The sequence below is a fragment of the Terrapene carolina genome, unplaced genomic scaffold (assembly GCF_002925995.2).
Source record: "Terrapene carolina triunguis isolate 2854851 unplaced genomic scaffold, T_m_triunguis-2.0 Scaffold194, whole genome shotgun sequence".
In the NCBI taxonomy this organism is placed as follows: domain Eukaryota; kingdom Metazoa; phylum Chordata; order Testudines; family Emydidae; genus Terrapene; species Terrapene triunguis.
The window spans coordinates 10,401,309-10,413,664 of NW_020664545.1; the positions used below are offsets into that span (position 1 = coordinate 10,401,309).

Below are 12,356 nucleotides of genomic sequence, written 5' to 3' on the forward strand. Positions count from 1 at the left end.
AAGCCACGGCTAAAGTCATCTCTCTCACCAATTCCCTCCCACCATGACAGTACATTCCTTGATCTCTTCACTGACTTCCAATTTCTTCCTAACCTTCAAGGCACTGTCTCTTACACAGAACTCACCCCTTGTTGCTTCCTATACTTTGCCATTTTAACTCATCTTACTGCTCTCCGGGTCTCCCCCTAGAAAGAACGCCACATCTTTTCCTCACACCATCTTTTACCTCTGGAACAGACTCCCTGACCATTATAGCCTCACTGTCCTCCAATACCCTGAGAGCATCTGATTTTGTTTTTCTACTTTGCTTTCTGGTTCTGGGAAAACACAGTTCTGCCCCTCCATATTCCTTATTCATTAAGTTAAAGCACCGTCTTATTTTAAACTAATGCAGAGTCGTTTCTGGACGAGCAGTGTCTGTCTGGGAAAGTAGTACGGCTTCCTGCTGAACCCAGGCTCCTTTTCTCTCATGCCACATGAGAGCTGAAACCCAGCCAAATGCAGTAAATGTAGACCAAAGCTTCAACTTGAGCAACATGGCAATGGTGGAGGCTGGAAGAGAGCTGGCAGATGCTCCCTTCCCTTCTGCAGTGTTATGTATGCAAGACAAAGACTCACTGTGGAAACCTCTCCTTAGTTATCAGAGGTTTAGCATCTTCAGTGTAACGGTTCTTGTAACAAGCAACATAGTTGCCAACATGGTCCAAATTTTTAAAATGACATTTTATTGACTTGTGTTTTAGTGCTAGTGAAATACCCCATTTAAAAAAGCAATGGAGACTAAAGCGGATTTATCCACAAGATACATACAGCCTGCACCACCTTTGCCCATGCCCCAATGGACCTCATCATTATTCTGAAGGGACTATCCCTAAGAGCAAAATGGTCTCACCATGGCACATTCAGTCCTCTGCTGGAATTGCCAACAAAGGGGATATTAGGCCATTTGTTATGTAGGACGCAAAATAAGACACCCCCCCCACACCAGTTTCACAAAGGCCAAACAGCTGTCAGAGTACTGATTTTAGGGGACCTCAGGTGAAATGCTCCGTATCCCATTACCAATCCAGTTCCAGCTGCCAATATTTTGTGCTTCATTGTTTTGTATTAAAATATACCTTCCTTCCCCCAAAATTAAAGCTTTAGTGTTTTAGTTTGCCTTGAATCTTTACATCACAGCAATGTGATACATTACAACCACCACCCAGACAGCAAACTGTGATCAACTCATTATTTACTCCTTTCATTCTCTATGTATCAGGAGGGGAACTCTTACCTAGCAGCTTCTGTAGTGCAGGTGGGGTAGGAGTCACCAACAGTTGGTTAGATGAATGCCGTTGCACTTTAGGAGGTAGTTGGTAATATGGACTATGAGGTGACTTGTATGCATCTAGAGGAGAAAGTAATGCAGACCACATTTTAAATAATGGAACATAGCAAATGAAGATGATGCCCTTTGCCATCAGGGAATATGTTTTTTACAGCACAGGACCCAGTAACTTGGCTAAGTCCCTCTCAAGCAACAGATCAGCTTTTGAAATACACTCAGGATTTGTGCCCAACACATCAGTGAAGGCAAACTCTGCCAACCCCACTGTTCTGCCGCCCCCCCTTCTGGAGAAGTCTGGATTAACATTAGCAGCCAGCTGTCTGAGTGTCAATCATCCCAGCTGGAAAGCAGGTGATACAATCACACAATGCAATAGGAAACAGGGAGACGAGGTATGCGAAACAGAGAAAGATTTAGAAGTCTGTGGTCTCCGAATAAAGAGCTCTGAGCATTCACTCTTAAGAGTAAAAACTTTCCTGGACACTAATTGAGACTCATATGGAAAAAGGCTCTTCCGCTGACAACCACTGAGTTCCTCAGCTTACCCTGAGGAGAGGATGAGGGTGTCTGTGACACAGTTTGAGCATGCAGAAGCTCTAGTGCAGTTTGGTTCTTCTTGGTCTTGCGCTCTGTATTTGCAGTGTTCATTTTCTTGGGACGCCCTCGCTTCCGCCCTGCCATTTTCCTTCCTTTCTTACTCAGCTTTTTCTTGCGTGCTTTGGAGGGGGATGTCTTTTTAACTGCATTTGTCCCCACTTTTTCTTCTTCAGCACCAGAATCCTAAAGAAATTTTAAAGAGAAAAAGCTTTCTAATATTTAGCGGTTTACATTTGCAGAATCTCAGTTAATCTTTACCACACCCTTTTGAAATAAGCAAGTATCAACCCCATTTTACAGAAAGAAAACCGAGGCACGCAAAGATTAAGTAATTTGCCTAAGGCTACAAAGAGTTAGTGGTCAGATCTGGGATTCGAATTGTCCCTGGCACCCAGTATGCTATGCTCAATCTACTATACTGCCTCTCCTCTGGATCTAGCCATTACAGAGCAGGGTTTCCCAAACTGATCCATACAAAACTTGCTGCTCACGGGGAGCCTTATTTCAAGCTACTAAACTGCATTGAAATAAAAGCTGAAGTCACATTCAAAATTTTCCTCCTATTACTTTTCCATGTGAGCAATTGCTGCTTTTATAACAGGGATGTTAGGCAATTGTGAATAGGAAGGGAGGTAGCTTGTGCATTTATGGCTGGGAAAGCATGTGGTTCACATACCAAACTATTAAAAAGTGGCATGGCCCTTGAAAATGTTTAAGAACCCCTACTCAAGAGTAAGGGCATGTCAACATGGTGAATGAGACCAGAAAATCTACTCTGGAATAAACTATTCCAGAAGAGCTCACAAACAGCACTAATTATTCTGGAATAAAGTGACTTTTATTGCTGAACAGTGTACCCAAGCAGAGAGCTCTTCTGGAACAGATTTTCAGATCAAACTCCCTATGTAGACAAGCTTTTATTGTTGGTGCAGCCCGCAAGCTTGCGCGATAATAAAGAGAGAACATGTTTTTGTGTAAATATTCAAGAGGGAGTTGACCTTGTTTTCTCGCACCTTCGTTGGAGTAGTTGTGTTGCTCTTGTTTTCTCTTTGCTGACGACGTCTAGCTGCCTCTTGTTCCTCCTAAAGCAATTTAAACGAGGGCATTAAAAAACATCCACAAATAAGCCCAAAAGATAGTTGCAATATTCTCCCTTTTGAAGTACAGACTCCAATCTTGCCAAGCTAGTTCCTCTGGGATAGCCAAGGATAATCACTCTGACTAGTCCTTATATGTTAATAAATGACAGAACATCTTTTCTTAGTAGGCAGGAAGCAGGGCCGGCTCCAGGCACCAGCTTAGCAAGCAGGTGCTTGGGGTGGCCACTCCAGAGGGGGGGCGGCACGTCCAGCTATTCGGCGGCAATTTGGCGGAGGGTCCCTCACTCCCGCTCGGAGTGAAGGACCTCCCGCCGAAGTACCGCAGATCGCGATCGCGGCTTTTGGGGGAAGGGGTGCTGCTTGGGGCGGCAAAAACCCTGGAGCCAGCCCTGGCTTACCCTGTTCCAGACAATAGCAGATGGAAAAGGAAGACAACCTGAATTAGCTTTATGAGCTACACTATATTCCCATGGCAGTCTCCTAAACAGCATCTATGCAGATAAGCAACCACAAGGGAGGGAGAGAGGGCCACACACTTTCCACCCTAATGAGTAGGTCTTTGTACTTTTAAAAAAAGCCTCTGTTAAAACATCAGTGGCCTTATCTATAACCAACATTTCATGTATTGTTGCATCACTGCAGCATCTTTAAGGACCTTACCATATCGAGTCATGAATCAACTCTTTGAAAGAGCCTAATTAAATCCTAGCCAAGTCTGTAGATAAGACAGTCAAGATGAAAAGCAGCTGAAAAAGTCCTGCCTAGCCACTAAGGACATGAAACTCCACAGAGCTCCACAAACACACTTCCTTGTACTCTCCAGATGAGGTTTAATGTGTTGATAATTCTACCAGCTATAATATCTTTAGGAACTAAGTCAAAGTCAGTCAGGTTGGATTATGGTAAACTCAAACTCTCTCACAGTAATTCAATATCTTCATCGTTAGCAGGCAGGAAACTGCCAAAAAATAGTTTATGTGATTAGTTCACAAATATTTGAAGACAAAATTTGGTGCGTTTTCTCCATGCTTAGTGTCAAAATCTCTCTCACAAATTTGAAATCAACAGTCCAAAACCCACAAACCTAACAGCTACCATTAACTCCAATCTCAAATGCCATTAAAGGTCAGGTTTGGAGGACAATGACTGAGCCCTAAAGCTTGACATTAAGAGGCTCCACAAATGCAAGATGTTTTCTAGATTGATAAATGGTTAGACTTTTCGTGTGTCATGTGTAGTTTACATCTAAGCCATCAACTTTCACCACTATTTAATATGTCCCATTTAGTGAGACACAATGTCTCAAAACCTCTGAGTTTTGAATTCCAGGCACTGCAGTACAGCACAGTGATCAATGACAGAGGTTACATTTCCAAGTGAATGGTAGGTCCAAAAGTAATAGCTGAGAGTGAGAGGGCCCTTCTTCAAAAACTCCCTAACTGACGAGACTCAGCATTGAGACAGGAGAATTAAGCCATCATTACATTCTTAAAATCTGGCCTGTTAATGTTATTAACATTTAATACTACTTTAAATACAATGCAAGAGGGAAACTGCAAGGACTCTAGGCTTCCCTGATAAATTTTTAAGTATTATTATTTTATTTGGATGTGCTGTCAAAGCACCACTGCAGTTACGAATTACTTCATTCCAATGTGATTAATTATCTACAGATATTGTCTCTTGATGAGCTTGAAACATATTTCCCCATCTGCCTCTGATGTCTTTATAAATAACGCTTAAAATGATCATACTGGATGTTTCATTACTCTGAATACATTCTAAAAAAAATTAAACATAACTTACCCTGAGTTTTGGATTTTTGAGACTAGAAAAATAGTTTTCAAGCTGAAAAGGGAAGGATAAGATAGTCATTATACATATCAGAATACACTGATGCATAACACACTGATTTCTAACAGGAGTACAAAACTGCAGATGTTCTGACAATTTTCCCCTTTGATAAGCTACATCAAGAAGCTATTTCCATTTCATTCTTTCTGGAAAGAAGCAAACATGTGGCGTAGTGGGACACAGTCCAAGCCTCAACATGGTTTATCATCTTCAATGCAGCACATCCTTATTATAAAGCTTTGTGTTATATATCTCTAGTCACCAGACGGTTATTTTCAATAGGAGGCAAATCTACTCTAGTACTGAACTAAAATAAAACATTTATCTCCATTCTAACATACACATCTATAACACAGGCAAACTAGAGCAGATTTACAAAACAAGGTTGTACAAGCATATAACCAAAATTCAGATCATGAAGGTGAAGTGTTTCTCCACAATATAAGAGTTACATTTCTATGGCCTTTGTTTATGAAGCAAAAAAATAAAGGTGAATGCACAGACACATTTAAGATGCTTAGGCTAATGCTAGAGCAACTCAAAGTTTAATTCAGATTGAGAATTATTATCAAGTATCCTGAGGCCCTAGCATGAGATGCTTCACACATTTATTATACAGCACACTTTGAATTTTTTTTTTAAATTTCCTCTATAGAGTCTTTACTTAGAATGAAATAGCTATTATATAGGAAAAGCACCAGCAGAGTCAGTGAATTATAATGCTAGAGGAATTTAGCTTTCTTCATACGTAAGTGTATTTTGACTGGTTTATTTACATACAGACAACCACAGAGCTACACAGAATTGCATCCTTTGAGAAGCCTGCTGCACTGAAGGAATCAAAAGCTAACTATTACAAAGTTGAAGTGGAATTTGGATATGTGTATGCATGCTAAGAGACTAAGCTGTGTGAATAAACTGTCCCCCATCTCCAAGAGCCATAATGCACATCCCTAAATGCAAAAGGAAGAAGAACCCCAAGAATTCCAGAGTGTGAGACTAACATGATGCTTCCAAAGGAAAAATGAAAGTTTCACTGGCCTATGTTTATACTCACTATGGTGCGATCAATAGTATGCAGGTAGTAAGAAACTGGTTTCCCGGTCCATGAAACCGACCCTTTCAGTGGGGATAACTCCACAACTCTCATTATAGTGCCAATATCTGAAGGAAAAAAGGCCATTTAGGAATTCAAGGTGAGCCCCATTTCCCACTCACATTTATCAAAAGTAAAAGTGACCCAGCAGTTTCAGAACTGTGTTTTAACATAGCAAAGGTATCCTTAGCATACTGAATGCCTTCTACCCAGCCAAGCCAGTTCACGCAGGAACTCTGATCAGGTGCTCAGTGGATTTAACATCCCCCCCCCCCCCCCCACTTCCAAGTGATCTATGTGGAATACACCCACCCAGCCCTAATGCCCAGTGAGTAAATCCTTTCCTAAAGAGGACATATTCAGTCATATTACATGATGCTAATTAACTGCTCAGATAGACCTGGAAACACTGTGGTCTAATTTATATATTTTAAGTAATCCTGTACTTTTTCCACATATCACTCTTGAGTTTAGGTAAAAATCTGTGATATGCAAAATGCGTATATAGGATACACAGTGTATTGTTTTTATTCTTCTTGCAGATACTCAAGCATTCTGGAGTAAAAGTAGCTACATTGGGCTTTCAATCTGACAATGAGCCCAGCTATGCTTCCAAAATAACTTGTTCCAGGAACCCACTCACAATACAGCTACAACACTATAGACAGGGCCTTAATTTTGTTGGAAAGGGGTCACCTATCCAGGCTAAAGCTTAAGCCTAGCTACAGAATACTGCTGGATCCAATCTACATAAATTGTAACCACCAAATGCCTGCGTGAATGGCACGACTGTGTCGGAGAGATTACAGAGACTTATTTCTGCTGAAAGACGCTGATCCAAGAGAGTCTGAATGTATATGAACATTATATACGGACAAATCTGAGGTTTAGGATACAGACAGTATGATCACTAGTTTAACCCAACTTTTTAAAACAGTTTTTGATCTGTCACAAAGTCTCCCCTCTCTCCATACCCCATTTAATGATTTTTCCCCCTCCAGAAGAGGAATTAAGAATGTCCCAAAGAAGCTGGATTACAAAGAGCTTTAAAAGAAGGCAACATTATGGTCACCAAGGCAGTTTTATTAACTAAGCATTTAACAGGACAGATTTTAAAAGCAAAGCAATAACAGGAGGCAGACTGTGCCAGCTGTGTCACATCAGGGCAGAAACTGGTGAAGAAAAATGTTTTGGGGAAATCTGGTCAGATGAATGCATGAAGGACCACAGAGCAAGAGAATGCACTTTCCTGTTATGTCGGGGAAATGCGGATTTTGGTGCCATGAGTTCTAAGTAGACAGCATTTCCCTAAAAGCTACCATTTTAAAAAAAAAAAGCCATTAAGATTGGAATGAGGCCCAGGCTTAGAACACTTGCAGGCATATTTATTTGATATTATATTTCCCATGTAAATTAGTAATTGGATGAGATGAGGTCCTGTAATTGAATTTCCACACTTTCTCTCTGTACCTAATATTTGAAGGTCATTTCCTCTGAGGCCTTCTTATCTGAATTCCTATAGCAGTTTGTTTTTAGGGAAAGTAAACGCCTTTGCAGAGGGTTTGTGAGAGGGAGCCATTTTGGTCAGCATGTAGCAGGTTGGATAAGATTAAGTGCTGATGACAAACTTTAGCTTTTAATATGCACAGTCTCATCAATACTTCGAGAGCTGTGACATGTCTCTCTGATATTTGGAAGGCGCCTGTCAACTTGGTGTTTAACTTTAACATACAATAGTAGCTTTCTACTGAGCTTTTCCCCTTTAAAAAAAAAAAAGTTATATATTGACCACCATACAGTCACATTTAAGCAAAGAGAAAAGCCAATCTTACCACTCAAGTTTCGACTGTTTATTCTAAAGTTTAGAGGTGCAAAAGGCTTTGAGGACACGATTCTGCCACCTGGGAAAAAAGATGTAAGTGATCCAGTTAGCACTACTCTTTGACAAAAACCCTTAGGAGAAAGTAGGGGCTATATATTGCTTTATATTTAGTACCAGAATAGCAACCATGAGCAATTGCACTAACACCACTGAGTCACTTTAAAAAAGCTTGGGGGTTTTGTTTTTGGTAAAGATATAAAAAAAAACACTGACAACATCCAGGCTTTTCAAATAAGGGTACCACCAGGTAGCCCTTAGATAGGGCTTTCCATGTACACATCTCAAAACATTCTAAAAAGTATAATTATCCCCATTTTACAGTGGGGAAAATATAGGCACAGAGGCTGTGACCCAGGAACCTGTTACTGGCAAGTGGCACGCAGGGGGTGCAGAGTGGTTAAAGGAATCTCCTGAGTGTGATATTTACATTCTAGCTTACTAAAAGAGTGTCATCTAAGGTCTCACATAAAAGCTGATGTCACACTGATCAGCAACATCATTGCAAACCCCAAGCACGCATATTATGCAAGGAGTCACGTGTATATACACTGAAAATTATGTTCTTAAATTCTGTGTCTAGGGGCTAATCACCACCTGAAAAACAGGTTATCCAATTGTGTGTTTAAATGTAAATTAAATATTGTATAGTTCTCAGGGGCTCTCCATCCACCAGTCTGAACTGAATGCTAATGAAGGATTGTGAGAGAGAAGTAACGGGGGGGGAACGCGGACGGACTTGGGCGAGTGGGGGTGTTTACTCAAAGGTTTGCTCTGGAATATTCGGGGATAAAGACAACACCCTTGGCACTCTTCACTGAGGAAGTACATGGACAACAAGCTTGCTTTGTGAAAAATGGGTCTTAACCAGGTTTGGATAAAAATCAAGAGAACAGCAGGGGGCGGGAAGAGGTGTGATAGACTTATTTAGACAGGAGGTTAACAGTTTCATCTGTAGAAAGTGTTATGATTTTGTTTTAAATGTAACCATGTGTTTCTAATATTCTTACTCACTGTCACTTGAATCTCTGATCTTTGGGGGGGGAAAACATTCTTGTTTTCACTATAAATGTATCTAAGTGCTGTGGTGTGAAGCAAAGTGGTGATCTTGAGCTGAATCTTACAACCTGTTCGGGAACAGTACGCTTGGTAATTCAGTGAGCACTCAGTGAAGAAGGGGCTGGACACTCACAGGGTTCAGGGGTTCCCATCACTAGTTTGTGCAGAGCAAGTGACAGTGCACAAGGCAGCGCTTGTCTTGCCAGAGGCTGGTGGTTTCAAAGAACTGATCCACACAGGAACAGGCAAGACTGCTTTAACATTAAGGGCAGGTGGTGTTGAGGTGCCTCACAACCCAGGATACCACCAGGGAGCCTCACAGAGATGAAGTGCCTTGCTGAAGGTCCTAGGAATGTAGGACCGCAAAGGATCTCCTGGGTCACTGAGTCCAGTCCCCAGCCACCACAGTTAGAGTTGGGAAGAGAACCCAAGTCTCCTGATTCCCAGTCCAGTACCCCTACCTACTGGCACACGATGCCTCTATTAAATTAAATACAAATTAAAGCCCAACTCTGAAGTAAAGCTAGAGAATCAAACATACTGCAACTCTTCTGGCTTTGATTGGTTTGGGTCACAGCTATAATGTTGTGGAATTTACTTATTTTATTTATGCCTAAGCTTGGCCTCACAGGGAATATTCCTGTGTAAGTATCACGTCCACAACTACTTAGAACTGTGACAGCCCACTCTATACATTTGCCTTACAAGAGCGGTTAAATAACTATTTTTGTAAGATTTGTCACAGCCAAGTTAAATTGTCACGTGTCTGAAGGGCAGGAACAAACTATCAAATTAAAAGTACCCCAGCCAAGTTAAAGACCATCATGACATTGCCGGACATTTCCAACTGCTAGCTTTTACAGCCCAACTTCTCAGGCAAAAAAACCCCTGGGGATTTAATGGTAATACTTTCCATATTCAAATATTACCTAATTAATACTCCACACCCACGTGACATAGGTAAGTATAATGATCCCCATTTTAAACAAGGCCCGGCTTGACAAAGCCCTGGCTGGGATGATTTAGTTGGGGTTGGTCCTGCTTTGAGCAGGGGGTTGGACTAGATGACCTCCTGAGGTCTCTTCCAACCCTGATATTCTATGATTCTAAGAGAAACGGATGGATTGAGTGACTGCTCAGTGGCACAGTACAACTGAACTCTGGAGATTCTGGCTTCTAGCGCCATGCCTAATCCATGAGACCACATGGCCTCTCAATAAACTACAATTCACCTAATGAATTTAGTACTAGTTGAACATGCTGAATTGATCTTGTGGTGTGTCTATTCTAAAAATAAAACAAAACCAAAAACCTATACACCCCGGCGCAGTGAGTCTCTCAGCCTGGGTCAACTGACTGGGGCTTATACTACGGAGCTAAAAATAACAGTGTAGCCATTTGGCCTCAGGCCGGAGCCTGGGCTCTGAGATCCAGTGAGCGGCATGGGTCTTGGAGTCCGAGACTCCAGCCAAAGCGGGAATGTCTCCACTGCACTATATTACCTATGTTTTGCCCTGTGGCACAAGCCCCAGTCAGTTGACCCAGACTCAGATTTGCTGCCACAGGTTTCTGTTTGCAATGTAAACACACCCTTGGAGACCGAAACCTTATCCCTGCCAGAAGAGATTCAGCAAGAGCAGAGACAATGCAAATTGCCCCAGCCACCAGTGTCCTTAAGGCCTGACATGAAGGGCCACCTTTAGGAAGAGAAGGCAGTCCAGTCTCCAAATCCATTTAGACCTTGGTCTATTTACTCAGACAAGAGGTAAAATCTCCAATTAGTCGCCATTGTGGTGGCTGTCCACAAGGAACAGAATGGAACCCAACAACCTGGCTTCAGATAACTGTAAATACGTCATCTGAACCCCACAGATAGATGCAGAAGGGTCAGTTTCCTCATTAATAATCCCCTGAACCATCCGAACCCAAGCATACCACCACTGGTATAGTGCGTAATAACCAGAAGAAAAAGTCACTAAACAAAACGAAATGAGACCAATCATTTTGGACAGTGAAATTGAGTAAAGTGTGAAAAGCAAACTAGGATGAAAAGATTAATGGTTTAGAACTTTCAGTGTTAATCAAGAGAAGTGGTTTCTCCATCTTTTCTAATCTGTGGGCAAATTCGTAGGACAAAGCTCTATACCACAATCCTTCACTGTTTGGTTCTCAGTGCGTTTTTCTATAGAGCACAACAAAGACTGTAGTTTCAGAAGCACTGATCTAAGGTGTTTGTGCAGGTTAGGAATTTTTAAATATAATCTTAGTGTTATTTTAAGTACAGAACAAAGCTCTTTGAGGTTTAGATGTTGCCAAACTTGCATATAAATAGAGTATTTAAAGCTGAAAAACGCATTCAGGATTAAATATTCAAAAAACATTATGAAAGGTGCTGCCATGGAAATGCCCTTCTGTCATAGAAACAATTTGCATACATATATGGTAGGAACATTTGAAACAACGCCATAGATCTTCTGGGATGTCTCATGATTCCAGAAGACTTTTAAACTGGAGGCTGGTTGCTAGAGATAGCAAATCAGGAACAGACAGCATGCTGCAGCAGCTAGTAAACCCTGAATCTACTACTGCACAGGAAAAAAAAGAAAAACAAACAAACAGCAGAATATTCAGCAGCTCCCACAGTGAACAGGAAACCAACGGAAAAGAGTTTAAGTTCGATGTGTTACCTTCCTTCATGTTCGCAAATCGCTCCTTCAGTTGGTGATCCACCTCAGGACCAAAGGCAAAATTATTCACAAAAATAACACTGCAAGATAATGGTCTAGTTATTAAATAGGAACAGACAAATAGCATCTTATTTTACACACACTGCTACTTCTATGCAATCAGCTACATTCTATGAATGATGCTCATGGTTCTGAAACAAGAGAATGCTATATATATCCTGAGGACGTATAGCTATTTTACTCGAGAAACAGAAAATTTCTACTTGCACGCTACACAAAGTAATAAGCTATAAATAGTCAGTATTCACAGTACTTATTTGCTGAAACATTACATATGAAAAAGTATCATATTAGGACACTTCCATTCATCAGATCAGCAGTTTCTGCACCATGAATTCATAAGTTAAGAACTACACTAGCAAGTTTCACTATCATAATATTAAAAGTATGTTCATCATGCCTCCATAATGCCTGGTGGCCTTTTTACAGTGCATATGAACATACCTACTGCTAACATGTTTATGACACTTGTTCAATCAAACTTAAGGAGTGGTGACAGCCCATCTTGACAGATACCTATTGAATCCAATTATACCTTTGGTAATTTGAAGACGTATTTACAAGTAATAATTGATTTACTAAGTACCCCCTGCCCCCACAAATGATGGTGAAATTCTACAGGCCTTTTCACCAGGTTAATACTAAGGCATTTGGGTTGATAATCTCGTTCTCTTAGCGCTTTCTCAACAAGCCT

General features: G+C 41.0%; 1 protein-coding gene across 4 annotated transcripts in view; it reads right to left on the reverse strand.

Moving 5' to 3' along the window:
• The window catches only part of DOT1L (DOT1 like histone lysine methyltransferase), a 101,406-nt gene that overhangs the window by 33,030 nt on the left and 56,020 nt on the right, over positions 1-12,356 (reverse strand). For 3 of the 4 annotated variants that reach the window (XM_026655041.2, XM_026655042.2, XM_026655039.2), the window contains exons 9-15: positions 11,603-11,682; positions 7,810-7,878; positions 5,939-6,045; positions 4,834-4,875; positions 2,926-3,009; positions 1,876-2,110; positions 1,277-1,390 (exon numbers count right to left, since the gene is read on the reverse strand). In XM_026655041.2, the coding sequence (XP_026510826.1) occupies positions 1,277-1,390; positions 1,876-2,110; positions 2,926-3,009; positions 4,834-4,875; positions 5,939-6,045; positions 7,810-7,878; positions 11,603-11,682 (731 nt within the window). The remainder of the gene's footprint in view (positions 1-1,276; positions 1,391-1,875; positions 2,111-2,925; positions 3,010-4,833; positions 4,876-5,938; positions 6,046-7,809; positions 7,879-11,602; positions 11,683-12,356) is intronic. The other variant, XM_026655040.2, reaches the window with a different exon arrangement.